This window comes from Lepisma saccharinum, chromosome 9 (assembly GCF_977018435.1).
Source record: "Lepisma saccharinum chromosome 9, izLepSacc3.1, whole genome shotgun sequence".
NCBI classification, from domain to species: Eukaryota; Metazoa; Arthropoda; class Insecta; order Zygentoma; family Lepismatidae; genus Lepisma; species Lepisma saccharinum.
In genome coordinates, this window is record NC_139237.1 from 92,308,654 (window position 1) to 92,334,885 (window position 26,232).

At 41.9% G+C, this 26,232-nt stretch overlaps 1 protein-coding gene across 8 annotated transcripts in view; it reads right to left on the minus strand.

The window, feature by feature from the left end:
* Window positions 1-26,232, minus strand: part of LOC145992253 (cytospin-A-like) — a 274,095-nt gene that overhangs the window by 58,948 nt on the left and 188,915 nt on the right. For all 8 annotated transcript variants that reach the window (XM_083128616.1, XM_083128617.1, XM_083128618.1 and 5 more), the window contains one exon: window positions 8,845-9,067. In XM_083128616.1, coding sequence (XP_082984742.1) covers window positions 8,845-9,067 — 223 coding nt within the window. The remainder of the gene's footprint in view (window positions 1-8,844; window positions 9,068-26,232) is intronic.

The window sequence follows — 26,232 nt, forward strand, 5'->3', positions numbered from 1 at the left end:
TCTTTTTACATTGTAACTTAGTAATAACAAAATGTCACCATGTTGTACTCCCGAACACTTCAATGTCAATTACATTGACAAAGCAAAACTGAAACATTGCCAAAACAAGAACCACAAGGTTTGTTAAACATAATTGACATGTATTTATTAATTTGAAGTGTAAAGGTAGGAAGCTATGTGAATCGTTATGTACATTAAAGAGACTAATGCCGGAAGAATAGCAAAGGACTGGCAAGGAGAGAAAAATGCAAGACGTAGTAGCGCCTGAAGGACCTATTACAAATCGCACAATACTCACTGATGAGCAATGACTAAAGGAAACAATGTTACTTTTTGCATGACCTTCCGTCTGACAAGCATATTTTTAAGAGTGATATGGCTGGCTGATAAAGGGACATTAGGCTGATAGAGGGAGGCCTGTGTGAAGGACCAGATAGATTCAAACAGTACAGATTTTTGACAGCGCATTCAGGGTATATCCAACTGATTAACTACGCGTGAGAACCGTTGTTATACCCACAAAAAGGCCGCAAACTTAATACTTATGTATTTGCTGGTTCTCCACAGCCAGACATAAAAAATCACTCACGATTAGATGAGGTAGAAAATATATGCGTCAGATATCTGGAGATAATATTGGACTTCCATTAAGTTTCCACGATAAGATATTACATAAAAGATTTCGATAACGATCATTATCTGCTAATATATACACAGAGAATATCTTCCAGTTTCTTCACATCGAAATACAGTACAAGACCACATTGAATATACTAATTTCTGCGGAATCGCAAGCAATGTTAATCGATTTTTTAATTTTATTTGTTTTACGTAGTTTCTTTGTCTACGATCGAATGTGATTGGGACTCATTCAAACCGGAACCTTCGGCAGTGGGGTCGCGAATGGATCATACGGTAAGCACTGCCACCGAGATGGCAACAATATTACTGTGGTATTGTTGAGGCTTTGTACCCAGATTCCAACCACTATGGAACTATATTTGCGAGAGAAGACTGAGTTAATGACAACCTACGTCGTCACATTTGATGGTTTCTGTTCAATATTTGGGCCACATTAAGTCAGATCGTTGGTACGTTTTGTATATTTTCACAACCCTCAAATTTATTTTATTTTGTGGTCTTTTTCAAAGCATTTTCCTCTAGTGGAGAAGCCTTAGCCCCTCCTTAGAGGGAGGCCTGTGTGAAGGACCAGATAGATTCAAACAGTACAGATTTTTGACAGCGCATTCAGGGTATATCCAACTGATTAACTACACGTGAGAACTGTTGTTATACCCACAAAAAGGCCGCAAACTTAATAAGGGGCACATACTCTAACACTATCATGGACATCTGCAGGATTTTTTTTTCCAAGGATGGACAACAAGCAAGGTATTTCTTCAAGCGATTTATTGATTAATTTGTTCTCAAGGAACATGTGTCACCTGTCACTTAGTTTGCATCAGCCATAGTTCTACGTAGAATCTTGTGAACTAAATGGAAATTTAAATATATTTTGACTTCCACACAATTAGATGTGTGATGGTCTGTACATACGTAAGCACATGCATAATTTATTATGTACAGACAATTCCTCAGACCAAGAATAATAACACACATGAACATTACTCAGATCTTGCTTTCATTAATTAAGATGTTCTCTTCCGGTTTTTCACACTAGGTACATTTACATCAGATAGATTTTATAATATTTGAGTAATCTACATGGATTTGTAGTCTTTCCGAATGACAATGGTCCCTCAAAAAGACACTCCTTCTGCAACGCCTTTCTGACCATTAACAAATTACTGTGACAAATTTGTGCGAAATATATATATATATATATATATATATATATATATAATTTTAGGTTTACAAATTACATTCACTTTCCAGTGACCGGACATCCCATGAGTAGTATCGATAAGTTCGACAAGATGTTGCGGAGGAGAAAGTGTGGTGTGTAAGTCACGTGGGCAACGGACGCCCATCCTCTTGCCTCTGGGGGACACGCAGATCGCCAAGTGGCGAGACCTTGAAGGTCTTGTTTATTCTGCGAAGCACGAACTCCAGGGGCGTTCTTGGGTTTTGGACCAGCTGTACGCAGCGAGTGGGATGCTCCTCCAAATTGCCTGTTGGGGATCCTGGGTGTGGCGAGACGTTCGTGACTGCCACGGGATGTTGCGCAACACCAGTCATCAATCCGTCAGGGGATTTAAACGTTCACGGCTTCTGGCACGGAGAATTTCACTCCCAAGTCTTCGGATCCATTACATTGTATATGGGAGAAGAGTATATTTTCGACGAGCAGCATGTCGGGAAAAAGAATAAAAGATTCGCAAATATAACATCAGGGGAAAATATGCAGAAAACCTGATACCTTGAAGATGTTAATCTTTGAAGTTGATCAGCAGGGGGAACTGCGATGTTGATGGATACAAAACAACTTCCTCGTGGAGCTTGGTCTTCCAAATAGTTTTGGCGTCACCGAGCAATGCACAAACAGAGTGGTTGCCGGGACAAAACTGAAATATAATTCCAAGTTATCTACAGTCATTTTTCCAAATTTACGATGTACATAAATCCCCCTTCCCATTTATTGAAACCTTTCTGGTAAAAATATTTAAGAAGTCTAATCCATGAAATATCTCGTCTATTTAAAATATATCATAATTCTTAGACTGTCCTCTACTTTAGATTATTTAATGTGATTGACAATCACGCTGTACATACATTGATAAGTCCATTTTCACACGAATGATGCGAAAGTTCAAAAGGACGTCACTTCCTGTTCACTTCAAATTTGACATCCTCTACAACAGGACACACATAGGTATCTCCAAAAAAGGGTTAGGAAACAGTTTTGTTTTCTATGGAGAAAGAGGGGCGGGGGTTCACGAAGCAACCGGTATTTCCAAATTTCGTAGCCAAATGTGAACTATGTTGAACATACATTAACATTATGGTCGTTGCAACAGAACAGAAAAAAGTAGTTTTGGATGAAAAGATTGAATTTTGTGGAAATATAACCGAGAGTTGTTGAAAAAATATTCACATACTAACAGTGTAAGAGTTAGCGCAACAATAAAACTGGTCCTTAAAATAAGTTCTCTGAAAGTATCTAGAGATGAGCAGACCCCCGTGGCGGAGTGGACAACACAGCGCGCTACGACTCCAGGGGTTCCGACATCGAATCCCGGCCTGCGCATTATTTGTGAGTGTCCCTTCATCAAATTCATCATATCTTTCATCCCTATCTTCTCGATTAGTCAAAAGTAGCACAAAAGCGAAGTAAAATAAACCAAATCAATTTTATCAGAGATGAAATGGCCGATCTCTTGCCATATTCTGTTTGCTAGTCTATTTTAGATTTTTTATTGCTTATCGATGCTTTTGGCACAACCTGTTCCTTTTGTTCCAAGGCAACTTTCTTCCTTTTATCTGCTGATCGGTCTGAGCGCCCGCAGTCTTTCTTTGAAGTCCCTGTGACGGAGTCTCCTGTTCGGAGAAAGGGGATCCACGTGTATCTCGCATCCCTGTTGCATCACTCGACAATGGAGCGGAAGTCGCTAATCGCGGTCGCCGACGCACGATGAATGCTCGTCTCCAGCCGCGATTCGCCATCAAAATGTTTTTCGAGACCATCGCACGCCGTCGCTCCGGACCATATTAGTAGATGGTGCCACACCTCGCGGGAAGGAAAAAACATCCTTGCAAAACTCTTCCGATTCGGCGACTACAAAGAGAGTGTAACCACGGACCTTAGCGTAAGGCAAAGAAGCATTGTGCAGATTGAATGTGTCACTGTTGCTAATAGCTGTGGAAGACCGCCAGTTTGCTCAGCGGGCGAACTTTGAACAACCCTTATAACACAAGTTAGTACTCGTTATGCAATATAATTGTCTAAAGATATGTGCGTAAGTAAGCAAGACGTTACGGGACGAAAATGTCGGCATCTGCGGCACATCACGTGCTATCTCGGCCCTGAGCCAAAACGAACGCACTGTACAGAGCACATCTCTTCTTACTGGCTTGCGTACCGATTGAATCAATGTATTAAAATTGTTTGGGTGTGTCAGTACCCATCGCCTAATACAAGTACATCGGCCACTCGTTTCAGCCAGTATATTAAAATAACTAATCTTATGAAGATAAACTTGCAACGCAGTTGAAAAATTAAACTCACTACGCCACTGAAACGAGTATAAAGCTGGGACTGTGGGAGGCAATGAGCACACAGACAATCCCACAGAGGACTACACTAGCTATGGGTTCAGGCGCCAGGACCTCGTTAGCCTCGCACTGCGAAGACAGATGTACTAGGTTCGAACTCCAGTTGAAGGTAGGAAGACAATTATATTTCTCTCTTGCTGCTATGCTGAAACAACGGTAAATACTGAAGCTCCAAAGAATATATACCCCCTACTGCACTAGTCTTTAGTTTTTTAAAAAAAAAAGTTTATGAAGAAAAGGGAAATAAGCTTGAAGAACACCTAAACAACACTTTTCCGTATCGAAAGGATGGCAACACTGAAAGAGTCCGGTTTCAGGTACTCACCCAGCCCCATTCGCTTCCACAAATGACAGGCCAAGGGCTGTCCACGCGTCCCTCCGCGGTGAGGGGAAGGGGGTTCTTTGCAGTAAAGACTGTACTCGAATTACAAATATTACATATTCTCCCTCTACTAAACATGTAACGTAAATTAGTTGAACGCATGGAGACAGTCAATCCTGCCCACAATCATGTCAATGCGAGGGACAAAATATCAATATACCTTACCATGACATTTGTATACGTTAGCCAATGCACTTTGTTTTAACAAGACAACGCCGGCCACATCAAGAGATCACACCGTACATCGCTGGTGAAAAGCAGGCTTTTTCAGATTGCGGAATTGAGCAAGACATCCTATGACATTTTCGCAAATTGTTCTACAGGTCGTGAAATATTAGCACCCCGCAACTCGAAATACAATACGTCTGCTATTTGTACAAAATCCAGCGGATGCCTTATTGGAAGAACTGACACATACGCTTATCAAACATGACAATTTTCCACTTCCACTCTTCAGATAGACAACACATTCAATCGCAGCTGTAATTATTTTTCATTAGGAGTGTACATACTATATGGCGTTAGTGCAGAACGGAACAGATATTTTATTCGAATCACCTACTCTAAACTGATTTGGAATACAACTCACTTTTAAAAACTCGAAAAAATCACCTGCAGAGTATGAAAATTACACTGGGACGATAGAAATGTGCTATTCACGTCTCATTATCGAAGTCTGTCGCCCACAATACCTGCAATACGGGATTGTTTGATCTGCTTTATTTTACTTCCCTTTTCTTCCACTTTTGGCTAATCGCGAAGATGAGGATGAATGGTGATAAGATAAAGTGGATGAACGGACACAACACATGCCCCACGGAAAAAATCACCTGCAGAGTATGAAAATTACACTGGGACGATAGAAATGTGCTATTCACGTCTCATTATCGAAGTCTGTCGCCCACAATACCTGCAATACGGGATTGTTTGATCTGCTTTATTTTACTTCCCTTTTCTTCCACTTTTGGCTAATCGCGAAGATGAGGATGAATGGTGATAAGATAAAGTGGATGAACGGACACAACACATGCCCCACGGAGGATTATACTAGCCAAGAGTTCAGACGCCAGAGCCTCGCTAGTCTGCGAACTTCTGTCCAGTGTGTACTACATCCAAGGGAGGTTGACAATTGAGGTGTCTTTTGAAAGGGTCACTCACCCTTTACACTACAACTTAGGTGAAATCAATACGTGGCGGGGATGTTCCCTCGCATCTCAAGATTATCATCAACTACACAAGCGTGCAGTAGACGCTTTGAAGCGAATTGTTTCTCGCCTGAAAACCAGGTCAGTGCTGTGAATCAAAAAAGAGTGGATGTGCCAGCACTTGGGCTATCTACACATGCTACCTAATGTGGCGCAATGAATTGAAATAAAGTCTGCACAATTACCAATCTTATGAAAATGGACCTTATCAAGGCTAATATCGATAAAAGCATAGCTATCAATGATAAAAGCTGATCTTGTAAGGAGGAACTCTGCACACATGGAGAAACCACAGGATAACCAGTGGCGTGCCAAGGATTTCGGAAGGGGGGATTACGTGTAGCCTTTTTAGTAGTCATTCCTCATTTTGCCATTTTCCCTGCCTTTTGACTTTTTTTATGGAATACTGGGCCAAAGAGGGGTTATGAACCCCACCAACCTCCCTTGGGCACGCCACCGAGGACAACACATCCCTAAAGAGAATTAATTATCCTGAATGCACATTATTCACATGGATTCAAGAGACCAAAAAATACCAGACGTCCTAATTTGTCATCCAAACTATTTACATCTGGTGATAAGGTCCTTACCGGGCGAAGCCTGGGGAGAATATTCTTTACAACCTCCCCCCCCCCCCCAACCCGACTTGGTAAATTGGTAAAATGAAATCATGGAGCAGAAATCGATGCAATTGGGAGGGGTGGAACAATGATAAACCTTACTAATGGTAAGAGGATACTGCAGGCCAAAAGACGAGCGGCTGAGGATTATGTCTCGGGTTGGGAATATAATTTTGCTGTTTGTATCAGGCCTGTTAAGGGAGATCGAGTAGTGAATTTACTTCATTTCAACTTCCCCTTATTCCGTGATCTATTGCTCACTCAGACCAGAATTCAAGTATGTGTTTCAAAGAAGGTCATATCCTTGATATCAACCTATGCCTAAATAAATACACGTATATCTGCACCGGAATCTTAGAAATAATCCGTTATTTGTTTTGAACTTACTGAAATTCTGATTGCCTAGGGCAACTGCACAACTAGACATAGGACACAGATTGTGAAAGAGGAAGCAGGGTGGACGAAGGCCAAGGTAGAGAAGGACAGTTGGAGGCTGAGTTCAAGGATCCTTTTCGGTTGACGACTTGTAATCCACGAAATGGAATATTTAAGAATGAATAATGTTCACCATTTCTGCTAGGGGTGTTACATTAATATGTAGAATATTTACCGATAAGATAGTTTAGTTGCATAATAGAGCACTGTTAGGAATTATACTCTTTTGTACAGGCACCTTCGATCCTAACTGCATACTCCACTTACACTGAATGTGAAAACGAGACTTCGCATAAAAGCAGCAAAATAACAGAGCCCTAGTTCGCAATCCCAATAAATGAAACTGTTCGAAAGAACAGATGTTTAGTATACAACCAACAGCTGTTGTCTACAAAACGCACAATGAGAAAGGGGTCAAAGAAGTTCCTTTTTTATTGCGATTTCATCCTGTTACGAATGCAATTTTAACATGGTTCGATTTCGATTTTGGGATTACTTAAGATTTTGTTCAATATATGCTTTCGTAGTTAGGTTAGGCAGGCCAGATTTGGTTCTTTTAGCATTAAAATAAAATCCCTAAATGCATTCTACTAAGGTTCCGATTTACTTCTACATTGATTCTCACTAGTATACGATACATACAATCGCTTGTAAACGGAAAATACACTGTCCATGGGAGGCGCGAATGCTTGCGTAAGGTAATTTTTAAGTTTTTATTCAACATAAAGTTTTTTCGAAATCCAAACAGTGCTCATTACTTTAAGGAACGTTCAAATTTCGTGTGACAATGAATTCTACGATAAATAGTCTTCCTGCTAGGAGAATTTGAAAAAAAAAATTATAAAACAATCGGAACCGTTACCGGGGAAGGTGTTTCAATCTGAAGACTATCACGTTCGAACTGATTTGTAGTAGAGAAGACAGAACCTTTCTCCCCTTCAACCTCCGAGTATATTTGTACTATAATAGTGATATTAATTTCTCATTCATAATTTTACGCTAAGAATACTTATACTGGCATGTCAAATCTTTGTGAAAAGATTAATCTCCTGAAAAACACGTTGTACAAAACTATTTTAAAACAAAAATGATCTGAGGCTGAATAATGCAGCATGCTATTATTTCTTGTTACTGTAATACTTTAACTTTTCTGGAAGTTTAACAATTGAAACGTATCGAACTTATTTCCCTCTACACTTTCTCCTTCTGGCACTGGCTAAATCATAGGGGCACATTTGACCACAATGAATATGAGTACGAGTTGAGGGTAAAATTCTTTACATTTGACCACAATGAATTATGACGTTTCGTACGTAGTACGAGTTGAGGGTAAAATTCGTTGGAATTTTAACCAAAAAAATAATAATTATACCAACATATCAAATCCAATGATCACTGGATCATGGGTCCGAATCACCATCAGCAAAGATTTCTTTTAATCCTGTGGGGCATTGAAGATACCTTTCGTCTGATTACAAGAAGAAATGTTCCTATTTGGTCCACTGTCTAGGTATTTGTAATAATTTCATAAAGGGGTTCGGTCTTGACCGATGGGGTAAAGTTAAATTTAGTACCAAAACGACAATACATTGGACCTTTGTGTAAATTTTGGAGAAATATGTGCGGAAAAATCGAGGCGTGTGGATAGAAATAGCTTAGAAAACCCATCTTACTATAAGTATATACGTACTCAACAGAAACTGCGTGGTACAACTTCTAGGTTGTAACAACAGGGTCATTACAACCCAGAAGTGTCCGTGACCGTACAAGACATTTTTCCGAACACTTCACGAGGCATTTTAATCACATCCACTTACAATAAAAGGACGCTTCTTCCAAACGCGGGAAATTTGGTTCGAAAGAGTATAGCGGAACCTCAAGATCACCACTTAGCAGGCTACCATGCAACCGGACATTCCAATCAAACTGTTACCACGGCAAAATAGACAAATGTATATCAGTTGCTTACCTTGAGCTGAGCTATTTCTCCTTTGAGGCTGTGGATCTCCGCCTGGCGGGAATCGACGCTACGTTGCAAGTCGGCGACGCGACCTTCCAAGGTTGTCTTCTCCTTGCCCAGCTCCCCCACCTGCCTCTCCAGGGACTCCAGCTGGAGGCTGCTCATGGCGGAGGACCCGTGGCTGTCCAGGCTGTTCACGGAGCCGGCCCCTCGAAGCCCTTTGCTCTGGCCCCTGCGGAACAAAGATTTGAACTTCATCATGGTGCGGTGGCGGAAACGGTCACAAACTGAAGTTACCTGTCGCTACGACGGCGACATCTTCATACACTCGCGAGTCGGGAGTCCATAGCCCGGGGACTGCCACGGCAACACCTGTTGAATAGCGACGCTTCGAGGAGCTTCGATGCACGTACACCATCACCTTCTGCTCTTCACCGTCAACTGGCGCTTCACGCGCCAATGGCACGTTGGGATCGCGGAAATTCCCCTCACGCGAAACCAAATATCCCTTCTCACAAAAAATCCCTCAACCTACATTTCTTTAGGTTCACATTTTACTTAGCTTTTCTGCTTCTCGAGATCAATCGCGACGATAAGGATGAACAATAATTGGCTGAAATCACTGGCGTACGCAGAGGGTGTTCATGGGGCTATAACTAACGTTACCAGACGTTCTCTTTTACCCGGGCATGTCCTCTTTTTCGGGCCCAAAAAATGATCCCGGCGGGTTTTTAGGAAAATGTCCTCTTTTGGGGGGGTACAGACAACTGCTTCAACCTCAACATTCGTAACGAAATTTTATATTTGTAAATAATTGTTAATATTGTTTCTATGTTCAATTTCAAAGCAAAGAAATACAACACTCTCGGTTGCAAGCGCAAATACAAGAAACTTTTCTTCCAACAAAGAAAAATTGTTGGGCGTTTGCGTCTCTTCTGTTGTTCCCACCGGCCCGCGTGAGGTTTTGATTTCAGATCATTTGAGATATCTACCAAGTTTCTAACAATAGGTAAGAATATGCGAGACTTTCTATGATTTGAGTTTTATGACATCAGAATTCGGTGAAGAGCAGAAGGTGATGGTGTACGTGCATCGAAGCTCCTCGAAGCGTCGCTATTCAACACTTCTGTAAAATCTTTTTTTTGAAATCTATAAATGTCCTCCGAAATTTTGAGAAAATCAATATTTTCAAATAAAAGTAGTCACTCAGAATGACCCCCTTTAAAATGACTCCTGATTACCATTTTGGAGAGTAGAAGGTTCTAAATGTAGGAAATGTCTTATTGTGTACCATCCTCCAAAAAATGGAGCTACGTACTATACACCTTTACAATTCCAGCCCCTCCCGAAATAAAATCCTGCGTAAGCCAGTGGATGAAATTATGGAAGGGACAGCCACAAAGGAACTCCCGTTTATATCTACTAGGTCGGCATCCGAACATAGAAATTTTCGGTAAAAACAAGAGAACTTACACTGAATGAAAAGGGGCTTCAAACACTACAACACACACAAATTAAAATTATGAAAACACCACACACAAAAATTGCATTTATACAGTTCAATATGTTTAATAACGAAAGTGTTCACTATCATAAAAACAAAAGCTGCATTCAGACAAAAGAACAACTGTATTTTACCAAATTGAAATTTCATAGGCCACTTCATTGTTTGGTTTGGTTTGAGTTGGTGTTTTAAGTCCACTTTATGCACAGTAAGGCTAATCGGGACTGGACCTACAGTTTAAAGTGGGATCCGAACCACTTGTGTCTCCACCGGGTATCGAACCCGGGACACCTCGATTACAAGGTAATGACGCTACCACTGCGCCATGGGGGAGGCCATAGGCCACTTCATTTCGTATGAAACAAGTGATAAATGAATTACTCGTAGTGTTATGACCTGGGGAGAGATTTTAGGTCGCTCTTCTACATATCTAGATAATCGAGACAATGAGGTTCAATGGAATGGTTGAAAAACAGTGAAAAATTGATGCCTTTCCACAGAATTCGAACATAGATAGATTTGATTTTTGTTATTTGGTGTCGCTTTTCTGCCACTTTAAGCTAATCTCGAAGATGAGATGAGTGATGACATGATGAAATTGCTGAAAAGGCACTAACACCACTCACGCCCAGGCTGGGAATCGAACCCAGGACACCTGTGCTAACCACTCTGCCACGCAGGTAGGCACATACGTGTTTAAAAGAGTAGTAATTGTCATTAAATTATTATTGTTATTTCATCGCAAAACTTCACCTTTTACCATCGGCGGCTAGTGGCTTTGAAATAGGTGAAGGAAAAATGTGATAGTAGAGAAAATTAGATCAATAGTTACTCATACTTATTACACCATTTTTTCCCCCTAATAGCTCTTCACATAATTCACAGCCACCAGCCACAGCAGCATTTTTACTCAACACGTATGTTTTTATTAATTACAAATTTCCTGAAATATATCTACTTAATTAATTGCTCAAATGTCGTTGAATTATTTTCAATATTTAACAAAAAAATGTTTCGTCAAAATGAACAATCGTCCCTCCAAACTTAATGCACATTTGACTGAAATAACCTTATGATTGATTGATTGCGTTGGTGTTTTTTAAGTTCACGTTATGCACAGTAAGGCTAATCGGGACTGGACCTACAGTTTAAAGTGGGATCCGAACCACTAAGTGCCTCCACCGAACCCGGGGCCCCTTCATTACAAAGCGACGACGATACCACTGCGCCATCGAGGAGGCCCAAACTTATTATTACATGGATAAATATAATCAGATATTCTGAATGAGTGAATGGAGAACTTTACATTTCAGTGTATTTTTCGACAATAAAATGAAGGAATATTATGGAAGGAAATTTCTAATGCAACGTCAGGGGCCTGTGGAGAGAAGCGTTTTTCATTCCATCCCTACAATTTACAGAAAGCGTTTGAAATTTCCCTCCGACGAGGAGGACTGGTCTCACCTTGAGAGAAATTTCCCTCGCTGAAACCTCACCGACCGCATTCAAAACGATCGGCCGCGTTGCCAAGTCGCACCCTCCTTCCTCGACGCGCGTCCCAGTTGCGTAACGACTTCTGCCTCGTCTTCCCTCGGGCTCTGGAAGGGAACCCACAAGGTGGATGGATCTACCTCAGGTCCCGTCGCCGCGATGTAGGCCAACGGACAGTTACCCGTCCACCTGGGTCCACATATGGGGCTGTTCACTGCCAAACTTTTCCGCTAGAGGCGCCATCCCCTGTTGTGTCCCTAAAGAATTTCGTTCATCTGGTTGTCCTCAGCTTTACATTGGAGAACGATAGGATGGCTATTCAACGTTATTTTCAACGAAAGTAAGAATTTCTCAAGTAAATCGATAACGGAAATGCGTTTAGCAAAGATTATGTAGCAAGTCATAATTTCCGAAAATTACATTCTCCTTAACCTAAGAATTAATATATTAAAGCGCAACGGCAGGGTAACTCAGGCGGGCCTAAATATAGTATGTTGATGCAAAAAGAGCACAGAACTTGACGTAATTTTGGTCGTTCCTAGCTGCCATGAGTCTATAATACAAACATTTAAGATTTTTACACTACGCTTTGATGTTTCCTCTTGTTGCGACTTGCGAGTATGTGCAACTCAAAGGCGGGAGTAGGAATAGGAGAAACTCACCACATTACAAAGAAAAATGTATTAAGTGAGTAAGCGCACGATATTTATTATTATACACTATGCCCTTTCCGATAACTTAATATTAACATATACTTTCTCTGTATTAAGCACACATCCCCCCCCCCCCGTATTTTCGTCCTTTTTGTTTGGATTACAACAATTTTAAAATTATAATTCCTGTAAATAAGAAAGCCCTAGAGGTTCCGAGACATGAAACAGAATATAAAATATTTTTTGTAATAACTATTCTTCTCGATAAATGTATATGTATCAAATAGCCATCATATATACTAGCCATGAGGAAAAGTATGATATCACGTAAAACAAAAGGAGTCAGTTATTAATAACAACTATAAAAATAAAAGTACAGTCGCGTGGAATTATTATGTATTATTCTTTACCAGATTGACAAGAATAAAGCACTTAAATTATGAAAATTGCAAGTGACGTAAACAAGTGCTGCGCAAATTTTAAGGCTATTCCGAGTTCCGATATATTTTCTGTTGTTGACGATCGTCTTATTAAAGTTCTTAGTTTCACAGCACTGATTATTGATTTATCTAATTCCGACATATTTTCTGAGGTTAAGATGAAATTAAACTTGCAATTTAATGTAATAGAAGCACGTTCAGCATAATAGTTCCCATGTATTTAAATGGGAGAACAATTGCCCATCAAAAGCGTGGGACACAACAGGGGTGCTGCCACCTACAATAGTTTGCTTTGACCAGGCCCATTGGCGAATGCTGGCATCGTGGCATCGGACAACCTCGGCCCATTTGCTTGGGTTTCGATTCGAAAAAGGCTCAACGAAAGGTACGAAGAGACACTGTGAACAAATGAATGATTTGATTTTTCACTTCGCGTTTCTGCCACTTTTGGCTAATTACGAAGATGAGGGTGAATGGTGATAAGATGAAGTAGATGGACAATTACAAAGATGAAGTAGATGGACAATTACAAACACACATAGACAGCACAAGTTTCATATGCCGGCCCCCGTGGCGGAGTGGTTGGCACATCGCGCTACGACGCCAGAGGTCCCGGGTTCGAACCCTGGCCTGGGCATGGATGTTTGTGAGTGTCCATTCCTCAATTTCATCATATCATCATTCACTCAACGCCAAAGGTGTACAAAAGCAAACTAATCATAGAGAATTATACCCTGTGCAGTGACCAGATGTCAGAGTCTCGTTAGTCTCTGAATGCAGTCCAGTGTGTTCTACGTGGAAGTGAGATTGAGATTTGGGTGATAATATCTAGCACATTTCTTCAATATTTTTATTGCATATCGTTTGTATACTTATACAACTTATACGGTTGTATACTTATACATTATACATCCATCCATGCCTGCCGAAGATTCGAACCTGCGACCTGTGGCTTCGTATGATTTTAGTCTGACCACGAAGACGAGTGCACTGGTACTTAACCAAACTTTATTTCAAAACAAAAAACTTTCCGTTTGTTCTCTAATTTGAAATGAAACAAATGTAATTCCCATTGGGAAGAGGGGGAAGGATCAACAGACCGTACCTACCGACACCCATGCCGCCACGTTTGGTTTACGTTTTCTAGAATGTACGTTACGTATGCGAAAATAAAGAGCGTGCAAAACAATATACAATTGAAATCATGATACAAGAGTATGTAACTGTTGGTCTCACAGTACGTTTCCTTTTGTTGATTTTCAAATGCCATGCAACAGGATTATAGCAACACGTCAACCACTTTATATTGCTGAGATGTTCGAACTGAAGAGGGGAGAGCAAGGAATCACCCCTCTCCACATTTTCTTCTCCGAGCACTATACCTATCTAAATTTATTCCCGGTAGATGCACATTGCACAGTCCCACTGTACTTCAGACCTGATTTACCTCTCTCTGTGCATAAAGTGGACCGAAAACAAAAGCCCCTTCTAGATGTATGCTAGATGGCTGCACTTTTTGACTCAATTTGACTCTCTTTGCACCGAAGCGTCAATAGTGCGCGTCAAATCTCCTGCATATGGCGATAGCCAATAGCAGCGCACTGCAGTGGTGCCATGTTGAAATCTCACACTGAAAAGAGGCAGCGTGGTTGAGCGAACTAGGCAACGCCGCACGTCTGTGATTCGCTGGTGCTGTTCGGCCGTTCAAGGCCATACGCAGGAGATTTTACGCGCACTCCTAGTTGGATGAGTGATGGATGATATGATGAAATTGATGAAGGGACAGTCACAAAGAACACACATGCCCAGGCCGTGTTTCGAACCCAGGACCTTTGGCGTTGTAGCGCCCTATGCTAACCACTCCACCACGGAGCCCGGCATTTTTTTTATTAGAGCAAAGTGGAAAATAGGAGGGCCAAGGTAGAAAGATGGGGGGCAGGGTGGAAAGCAGCGGGGGAACCAAAAATCCAACTCGCCCGAGTGAAAATATTTATCTTGATCCGCCCTTGTCGCAAATATACGAAAAGTGTGATGACAAGGGATTGTGACAACGCGACGGAGAGCCAACTGGCAACACTGTAGGCCTGCCCTTCGCCTGTCGTCTCGGAGGAGCTCCTCTTGAGCTAATCACTCGGAAAGTGCAACGTTTTTTAAAGCCGGAAGACGAGGCTCATTGTGTCTAGGCAAAAGGGTGCCTTCAGACTGGGACAAGATGCAAGGTCAAGACCAGCCTTACCACACGCGCCCTGCTCTGCTCGCAATCAACACAAAACCCTTCTTTATTGCCGACCTCCGTAGAGGAGTGGTTAGCACTTAGGACAGTGCGACTCAACGGTAGGGCTCCCGGGTTCGAATCCCGTCCTGGACATGGGTACTCTTTGTGAATGACCCTTAATCATTTCCATCATATCATCACTCACCCTCATTGTCGCGATTAGCGAAAAGTGGCAGAAAAGCAACGCCAAATATATATATACGTATATACAGGGTGCATCATAAGTAATAGCGCAAACTGACACAGTTTAAAGTACACGATAATAGAAGCAAAAAAGTCTCAGTAAACATGGGTCCGGAAACGAGCCGTTTTCGAGATAATTGCGAATGTGTGGTTACAAGCCGCCACTGACTTCATTGTTTGTAAACGCCATCCTAGTTGGTAAAATGCTAATAGTGTGTGCGAATGTGTGGTTAGAAGCCGTCACTGATTGCATTTTGTAAACACCGAGTGCTTTACTCCTTGTGCGTTCCGAGGTTTGCTCTTTGTTTACAAAACAGAACATTTCCGAGAGGTGGCGTTGTAATCAAACACGATGGATACAATCAGTACAGATAATTGTACATGCTTGTGACCAATTCCAAAATGAACCGGGGGTGTTCGAAAGAATGAAACTCAATGCGGAATCGCGTACAGAATTGTATCCACATGCAAGGACGACACTTTGAACACCTCCTTTAACAGGTACGAGTGTACAGTAATTGTAACATGTAACATACTAACGTTTGTTAAAGTAAGTTAAATGTTCAATAAAAGTAATAAGATCTCCATTGACTTTTCCTACTGTATTATTAGCATTTTACCAACTAGGACGATGTTTACAAACAATGAAGTCAGTGGCGGCTTGTAACCACACATTCGCAATTATCTCGAAAACGGCTGGTTTGCAGACCCATGTTTACTGAGACTTTTTTGCTTCTATTATCGTGTACTTTCAACTGTGTCAGTATGCGCTATTACTTATGATACACCCTGTATATAAAAAGCAATCAAATCTTTAAATAAAAAGGGACGGGGTTCCCTTTTTGTAAATTAGCAGACAGACTGTTAAATTTTAAGAGCAGAATATTGTAAAATATTGCGATTACTTTTAACAGTGTGGAAGCACATTGCACAGGTCGTCTGATCATGGACGTCCACAGAATTAATTCCAAAGGGGACAAACCAGATGCATATTTCTCCCATTATAGTATTGACCCCTCAAAAAACATTGCTCCAACTAGCTACAACGCCCTTGCAATAATTAGCATATTGTCCACTGAGAATGTTTGCGTTCCGGACCGTACAGGACCAAAACTGAATGTAGAACCTGTCCGGCTGTGAAGGACCAGAAATGAATGATGATCCGAACCGGTAGGATCTAAATGTAAGTGAAATTGTAGGTACCACTTACATCTCTCTGGTATGGATTGTGTCGCTACAGGGCAAAGTTCACCGCGATCCTCTTGGGAGTTGTAAAGAAAACACAGGCACACACACTGATAACTATAACTATGTATTATAAGATATATGCACATAACACTTGATTACACTTCCCATGCACTCCTCTCTAGGGAAAACTGTTTACACGAAGTTGCAGCTGGTGTACAACAACGCGCCACTAATGAAACGTAGCCACGTTGGGCTTACGGTATCCATAATTGTCCGCGACGGTTTCTGGCTGTGTCCCGAGTGGCCTCTCTACGCACACTGGCTGGAAGTAACTACCGCGCTAAAATGGCGGCAACTAGACACCGCGCTAAGATTGAATTAGCCAATGGGAGTGAAATACACAAATAAACAATTGAAGCTATATGCAATATAAAATATATAAAGAAAGAATAAACATGGTTACTTTTATAGATAAATCTCCAACATACTCCCCCCCGTTGGAATGTTCACATCCAACCTAACACTAGGGGATACATTGTCAATGTTTTAGCTCATGGAGCGTCTTCTTCCCAATGTGGTAAAGGCACAATTTTGCTTAATGCTCTCTTGTAGACTCCGTCTCTAGTACGAACGGTGACTACGCGCACTAGGTTATCCCTTCCCGGAAACACTTCTTGGACGACGCCGACTCTCCACGAGAGTGGTGGAAGATTGTCCTCCTTCAATAGCACTGGTGTGCCAGGCTTCAAATTCGACTGAACGGCTGTCCATTTCTGTCGCTGCTGCAGACTATGCAGATAGTCCTGAGACCACTTCCTCCACACTCGCTGCTGGAACTGCTGTATGCGCTGCCATCTGGATAATCTGTTGGCAGCCAGATCTGTAATGTTTGGTTCAGGAAATGAGGTTAGAGGACCTCCAATAAGAAAATGACCAGGGGTAATGTAGCTGAATTCATCATGAGAATCAGGGAGTGTGGAAAGAGGACGGGAGTTGAGGCAGGCCTCTATTTGGCATAGCAGAGTTACTAGTTCTTCGTATGTTAGCACGGCGTTTCCTGCTACTCTGCGAAGATGGTATTTCATAGACTTCACTGCACTTTCAAAAATCCCGCCAAATGATGGACTGCGTGGTGGAGAATACTTCCATTGGAAATTCTCTTCTGCTGCAAATCTGTTGATGTCCTTGTTGAACTCTTGTGATTGAAAGAGTTTACGTAATTCCCGCAATTCATTTTTAGCACCATGGAACGTGGTAGCATTGTCGCTAAAAATACTTGCACACTTTCCTCTTCTCGCGGTGAAGCGTAGTAGAGCTGCGATGAAGGCTTGCGATGTCAAGTCTGAGACAATCTCTAGATGAATTGCCCTTGTGGCAAGACAAGTGAAAACTGCAATGTAGCATTTTCTTGTGGATCTGCTTCTTGCGGCTCCGGTCTTGATGTGGTATGGCCCTGCGTAATCAACGCCTACGTGATGGAATGCCTTGCTGGGTCTCACTCTACTGGAGGGTAACTGCCCCATCAGCTGCTGGGCTGCTGAAGCCTTCAAACGATAGCATATGTTGCACTGGTGAATGATCTGTTTGACCACCTGTCGTATGCGAGGTATCCAGTATTTCTCACGAAGTGATGATATGAGAAGCTGTGGACCAGCATGTATAAGTCTCTTGTGTTCTGATGATATCAGAATTTTCGCGAAATGGCTCTTCGGATGAAGAATAATTTGATGTTTGCTTTGAAACTCCAATTCACTGTTTTCCAATCTTCCTCCGACACGAATTACTTTTTCATTGTCGAGAAATGGATGAAGGTTCCTCAAAATGCTTTTGTTGTGTACTTGCTGCTTGTCAGACAAATCCTTGATTTCCTGAGAGAAGAATGCACGTTGTGTTATCTTGATGCACGCAAGTGTGGCGCCTTGAATTTCAAAGGTGGTAAAGTCTTCACTCCTTTTCTCTCTTGAGTTTCTGCAATTGCTGATGAACCTTTTGCAGAGTGACACTACTCTCAGTAGCTTGGATAAACTTGAATATCTAGATATGATTTCTTCTTCAGTTGTTACATGAGTGACCAATGCGGTAGCTGCTACCTTACGCTGCTCTGGAATAGTGTTGTCGTCTGGACGGAATGCTAAACTGGATGATGGCCACTGTGTCTCCTCTTCTTGGAGCCAGGTGGGTCCGTGCCACCAAAGCTGAAGTGATCTGATAGTTTTTGCATCGACTCCTCGTGAGATCAGATCTGCAGGATTGTCTTTTGACGGAACGTGCTTCCAATCACTGACCTGTGTGAGTTCCTGTACAATTGCCACTCGGTTGGCAACAAAAGGTTTCCATTTACTGGCTGGTGACGCCAGCCAAGCTAGGACAATTTTTGAGTCGGTCCATAGGTGAATGGTGTCTATACATAGACGCAGTATGGACAATGCTTTGTGTACCAGTTTGGCTAGTAGAACTACCGCACATAATTCCAAACGTGGAAGAGTGGTTCTCTTCACCGGAGCCACCTTGGACTTTGAACACAATAAGTTCACACTTATGTGACCCTCTGAATCAATTGATCTTACGAAGATAACGCTGCCATAGTTTCTCTCTGATGCATCAGAGAAACCGTGAATTTGAACTTTACGTATGTCTCCTGGAGCCAAAACGAACCGTGGTACTTTTACTTCGTTAATACATGTGAGCTGCGAATGAAGACGACGCCATGTTTTCTGCAAATCTATAGGAAGCGGATCATCCCATCCTACATTGTGGAGCCATAACTGCTGCAGGAACGACTTGTATGTTATCACCACTGGCGATATTAGTCCGATTGGATCGAACACTTGTGCAATTATGCTGGCAACTTGGCGCTTTGAGAAGATCTTCAACGAGCCTACATCCACTGTTGTGGCGACCTTGCTGTCCATAAGAAATTCGTCCGTGGATGGGCGCCATGAAATTCCCAATGTTTTTGTGCCTTCTGTGTCGAATTGCACTAGGTCCTGTACTGCCTTCAATTCTTCTGGAATAGATTGTAACACTGCCTTGCTATTGGAGCACCATTTACGTAGATTGAATCCTCCCTTCCGGAGTAATTCTGTGAGACTTTCACGCAGCTTTATTGCACCTTCAATGCAATGATTTCCTCCCAGAAAATCGTCAACGTAGAAGTCATGTGTCAAGACATGAGTGGCTACTGTGAAATTTGATGATTCATCTTCTGCCAACTGCTTGAGGCATCTTGTGGCCAAGAATGAACTTGAAGTTAATCCATAAGTGACTGTGTTCAAACTGTAAACGTGGATCGGTTCGTCACGTGATGCTCTCCATAAGATGCATTGAAGTGGTCTGTCTTCTGAATGCATGTTAATTTGCCTATACATTTTAGCCGTGTCTGCAGTCAGTGCTATTTTGTGACTACGAAATCTGAGCAGGATTGAAAACAATTCTTCTTGTATCGTGGGACCAATCATCTGTATACTGTTCAACGATTCCCCCGTAGTTGTGGGCGAGCTTCCATCAAAAACCACTCTTAAACGTGTAGTTTTGCTTGATTCCTTGATCACACAGTGATGTGGAATGTAGTACCTTTTCTCCTTGTCTCTGGATACATCTTCCAATGTGCCAATTGCTTGCATGTGTTTCAGTTGTTGGTACTCGACCATGAATTCTGTGTACTCTCTTTTCAATTCCATGTTCCGATCAAGTCTTCTTTCTAATTGGTTAAATCGTGAAATCGCTGTTTGAAGAGAATCCCCAAGAACGGATCTGTCCTTCTTCAAGGGCAGCTTGACTGTGTATCGACCTTCTCGATCACGAGATGTAGTTTCCTGGAAATGTTTTTCACAGGTGATTTCTTCTGGCGAAGGCAACTTATCATGGAATTCCTCCAAATCCCAAAATCTCTGTAAATGGAAATTGACTGTATCTTCTGTGCGAACAAAGAATGACTTCGAAGGTCCGTTCGTAGATGGTGCATTGGGAATCCTTCCTGCTACAATCCATCCAAATTCAGTGTTTTGCAACGCTGGATAGTTTCCTGTTCTTGAAAGTTTCTCTGGCTTGAGAATCGTGTAGAACACATCTGCAGACAGAAGTAGGTCAATGTTGCCAGGTGTATGGAAGCTAGGATCTGCTAAATGTATGTCACTCGGAATTCCCCATGTGGAAGTTTCGAGCCTCTGCGCTGGCATCGAACCTGTGATGTTTGGCAAGATGGAACAAGATATATCCATGGTGAATCCACTTATGCTGGATTTAATCTGCGTCTCCATGGTGTGAAAGGCTTGCACTGTAGCTTCATTTATCCCTTGGATAGGTATTCGGCGTTTTTGTTTCTTGATGCGTAGCTGCTGAGCAAGATGCTCTGTCATAATATTACTCTGCGACGCTCCATCCAAAAGTGCACGACATGGGAGCCACTCGCCGTATGCGTTCTTGATTTTTATGACTGCTGTGGCTAGGAGAACTTGCGAAGTTTCTCTGTTCTTGACAGAACAATATGTTGCTTTAGTCTGGGCATCATTATCCTGAAAACTAGTATCATCGCCTACTGCCGATTTACTTCTGGATTTACTGGGCTGCTTCTGTGTTTGACGTTCTCTGCTGTTCTTATCTTCATGAAGAAGGGAATTATGTTTCTCGCCGCAATACTTGCAAGATCCTGCCTTGCATCCTGACCTAAATCCCTGGTGATCTGACTGTCCAAGACAATTGAAACAGATCTGGTTTTCTCGAAGAAATTTGTACTTCTGAGCTATAGTAGCTGCTTTGAAAGAACTGCACGCAAACAGCGGATGCTTATTATTCTTCATAGTATCCTTGCAATACAGGCATGAAGGAGATACAGTAGAAACATACGATCTTGAAGGAGAAGGATGCGCAGATTTGTAACTTTGTTGTTTGGTGTTGCCACTAAACTGTGGTTTGAATGTTGATCTTTCATTGGAAATTGGTTTGAATTTCTCTAAAGCCTTGGTTCTGTGCTCTAGAAATTGAAACAAACTGTCAAGAGTGGTGAATTCAGAATCATTCACTTCTAATTCAAAAGCCTTTCGTGTGGTGGCATCAAGCTGAGAGGTAAGATGTTGAACTAACACTATATCTGATAGTGAACTATCGCCTGCTAATAATTGTAACGCTGAGATGGAACTGATTGCTGTGTTTGTGAACGCTCGCAACTCTTCTGCGTTTTCTCTCGACACTTTTTTTATATGCAAAATATCATTGACGTGTGAAGCAGCTATGAGACGCTTGTTGTCAAAACGCTCTTGGAGTTGTTTCCACGCTACACCGTAGTTGGATGCTGTAATTGGTATGCTTTCAATGATTTGCAATGCCTCACCCTTCAGTGCGACACGTAAATACTGGAATTTCTGAATATCTGAAATATCCGAATTATCATGTATGAGCGAAGAAAATGTGTCTTTGAACGATACCCACTGAGTGTAATTTCCACTGAAATGCGGAAGCTCTATTAATGGCAACTTGACTTGAGACTTGCACGAAGCCCTGTGTTCATTTTCCGCGCCGTCTGTATTTGAATGATTTCCCTCAATTAATGTTAGCATCTGCGACTTGAGATCGAAATATGAAAGTTCGATTGTCTCTCGAACTGCCGTGTGTTCATCGTCTGTGGCTTCAAATTCAATGCAATCCTGAATTTCTTCTATCTTGGGCCATAATGTGTTCAGTTGCTCCAGCCGAACCTTGATCTGTTGAACGTTCGGCGCCTCTGGATCAACACTGCTAATGTACGACTGCAATCTCGTTATTTGCCCCCTGTAGGCGGCACGTTGCTTTAGAAGATGTGCTAAGTCTGCCATGCCTCAAGGTGGGAGGGACAAGCAATGCGTATTGAAATGAAAGGAAAAAATGAGGAAATATTGAACCAAACACTGTTGTACTCACCGATCTGGCATTCACTGGACCATCTGGGCATCTGAAATCCTGGTTAGGCTGCAACACTGCAGGTAGTCGTTGACACTGACGAGTACTGGAACAGCTGATGCACGGTCGCCATGGTGATGTCACGTCTGCACGCGTGGGCTGCTTGGTGCAACTCTCCGCGATACGTTTCTCCTCGCTCCCGCACGAAAACGAACGAAAAGCCAGTCCCGTGAAGGAACAGAAAACTGCAGTCTAAAAATAACTCAGGGACACACCACCGGTGTATGACGTCATGTCACTGGTCGCCGACTGTTCCTCACACAGCAGGAGGGGAGAAGGGAGCGGAGTGTGAAACGTCACTGACAAGTGAACAGCGAGAGCGTTCTCGTTCGGGGAAGTACCGGGCGTGTCCTTCAGCCACGTGGAAAATATCTCGCGCGCTACAACGAATGACGTAATGCTTGCAATAACTTGCAGTTACTGTACTTGAAAATAAAGTTTGCACAACACAATGTCACTAAAATCACTGATGATAACGTACCTCATGTTCAATACAAAGGAGATCGCGGCCTGCGGAGGACCAAAAATGTTTGCGTTCCGGACCGTACAGGACCAAAACTGAATGTAGAACCTGTCCGGCTGTGAAGGACCAGAAATGAATGATGATCCGAACCGGTAGGATCTAAATGTAAGTGAAATTGTAGGTACCACTTACATCTCTCTGGTATGGATTGTGTCGCTACAGGGCAAAGTTCACCGCGATCCTCTTGGGAGTTGTAAAGAAAACACAGGCACACACACTGATAACTATAACTATGTATTATAAGATATATGCACATAACACTTGATTACACTTCCCATGCACTCCTCTCTAGGGAAAACTGTTTACACGAAGTTGCAGCTGGTGTACAACAACGCGCCACTAATGAAACGTAGCCACGTTGGGCTTACGGTATCCATAATTGTCCGCGACGGTTTCTGGCTGTGTCCCGAGTGGCCTCTCTACGCACACTGGCTGGAAGTAACTACCGCGCTAAAATGGCGGCAACTAGACACCGCGCTAAGATTGAATTAGCCAATGGGAGTGAAATACACAAATAAACAATTGAAGCTATATGCAATATAAAATATATAAAGAAAGAATAAACATGGTTACTTTTATAGATAAATCTCCAACAGAGAATGTAAATGTTCTATGTCCAATTTCTCATTCTTCCAGGAGAGCCATTTAAAGTTTGACATGATATATTTATTGTACCTTTTCCACGATTGTGCTGAAAGTTTGTGCCATTGCAAAGGCTGATATATTGAAGCCTCTCTAAAAAGAAGTAGTTGTTTGGTTAGGTATTTATGCTGTAATGAATAATTGAAATTTCAATTGCACGCAGCTTTGATTTGAGAGTGCCAATGCTCTATCAACAGATATAACAGCATTCTGGAAACGAGATGGAGATGAAATAATTTCATTATAAATTTGTCATATGGTAGCAAAGTAAAATAAATAATTCATATTTTGGGAAATCAAGCAACTACTTTAATTCCACTACTATTCCAATTTTTTGTCTGTCAACAACAAAAGTAAGAACCGAAGACCACTACTATTGTTAAGCAACTACCAGAAGTGACTGAGGTTAGAATGCAAGTGGTTTGTCTCATACTCGGATGGCGCTTGTGGTTGGTTCAGGAAATTGTAGTAAGGTTTCATTGACTCCCGTAGCTGTTTCCAAATTCTGCACATGGACTCACAATATATCAATATTGGTTGTATGTAAGCATCAGGCGATTGCAGAGATGAAATAATTACGTCCTAAATAGACCATATCCAAAATATCTCGATTTGTTTACAATTTGGAGATAGAACATTTGCATTCTCAATGGCCGATATATTATTGTGACTGAAATGAAATTATATTTTGGGTTGACTTAAATCCCCTCCCTCTCTTGGACGATCCGATTATCCTATTTCAGCATAAAATGGACCCAAAGACAAACTTCGGCAAACGTTTTTAGCTAGTCTCAAACATCTGGTGACGGGCCCTGTCATCCCCTCCAATCAACCCGCCAACGGCCCCGGCTAACCGACAGATTCATGAAAGACTGTCGTGCGTGTCTGTGCTCACCCTTTCGCAGGCACGCAACGGCGACTATAGAATCGATGAAGTAACAGGGTGGAAACCCCGAAATGGGAAAAGAGGAGTCCACTACTATTGCGTCAGTAGCCTGAATGAGGAATCATCCACCAAAACACCTTGTTTATGAAGAACGGAGCCTCTCCCATAATCGAACAACTACTATTTTTGGGGAAGAGCTACATTAGATTAAAAATCAGAATAGGTACGTCAGCACTGAGGCCATTTGCACCCTTTTCCTAATACAAGGGACATAAACCCTTTAGAAAAACGAAATTATGCTCCGTCAGCTGTGAGAACTAAGTTCACATAAACAAATACACGAGGGTTGGTTTAAAATAACATTGTGCTTGCAGTTGATACATTGAATTAATTATGATTGATTGATTTGGTTTATTTTACATCGCTTTGCTGTCACGTGTGGCTAATCGCGAAGATAAAAACGAGTGAAGATATGATGAAATTGATGAAGGGCCATGCCTGGATTCGAACCCAGTATCACTGGCGTCGTAGCGCGCTGTGATAACCACTTCGGCACGGCAATAAGAACAAGTACAGTATTATGGAGAGGAACTGCTTGTCAAGAAAAAGTTAAACACGTCCGTGGCGAAGTGCTTAGCACAGACGCCAGGGGTCCCGGTTTGTAATCCCGGCTTAGGCATGAGTGTTCTTTGTGAGTGTCCCTTCATCAATTTCATCAATCATCCTCATCTTCGCGGTTAGCCAAACTGGAAGAAAAGCGAAGTCAAATAAACAAAATCAATCAATCAATACAGCTGTAGTTGCCTACAAGAGTGTAGTTTCTTACTTAGATGTAAGAAACATGTTTATCTTAGATGTTTATTTTAAAGGTACCGGGACTATAAGCGCGAGAAAGTATTGCGGGTGGAGATGGGATTTTTTCAGAGCCCCCCTTTATTCTTACTTGGAATAGGTTAACGGAGGTTTGAAATCAATTATTCCCACACAATCCCATTATTTAATTACGCAAGCACTGCAACTTGCGTAAATTAATCAACGTCAAAATTACATCATTATCGTTATCATCATCGCTTCAATTTAAATCTTGTACCAAACTGGGTCACATCCAACGGAAAGGTGAGTATATTCGTACATAATCCTGGATTCTTGCGTTTACTCGCTAACGATTTCTCGGGGTTCAGGGTAATTCGAGGGAAACGGCCAATCAAGTCGTGCATGAAGCGACCGACCTGTGAGGTGTTTCTAGATGAGGCGATAAGGAAATAAATCTTAGGTCCTTCTTCGCATGAGGCAATGGTATATCGAACGCATCTCAAACTCGCAAAGCGGGACGTCATTTCCATTGAAAATAACCGATGTGTAAATTCTGATCACGTGAAAAAGGGTAAATCCACTTGAACTATGTTAACGTTAAGACATTCTAGACAAGGACGTATTTAGGGGGGGTCCAGGGTATTCGGACCCCCCCGAAAGATTTATCAAGTTCTAAAATTAAATAATGAAAAATATATTCGTTTAGCCGTTGTTGTATAATTTCCTCTGAACTTATTGTAAGACAAGTATTATATTGGGATCATAGGGCTTTGAAGGACAGGAAGAACGTATTTAGGTGGTCCGGACCACCCCCAAAAAACACACACACACACACACACAAACACACATACACCCGAAAGATTTA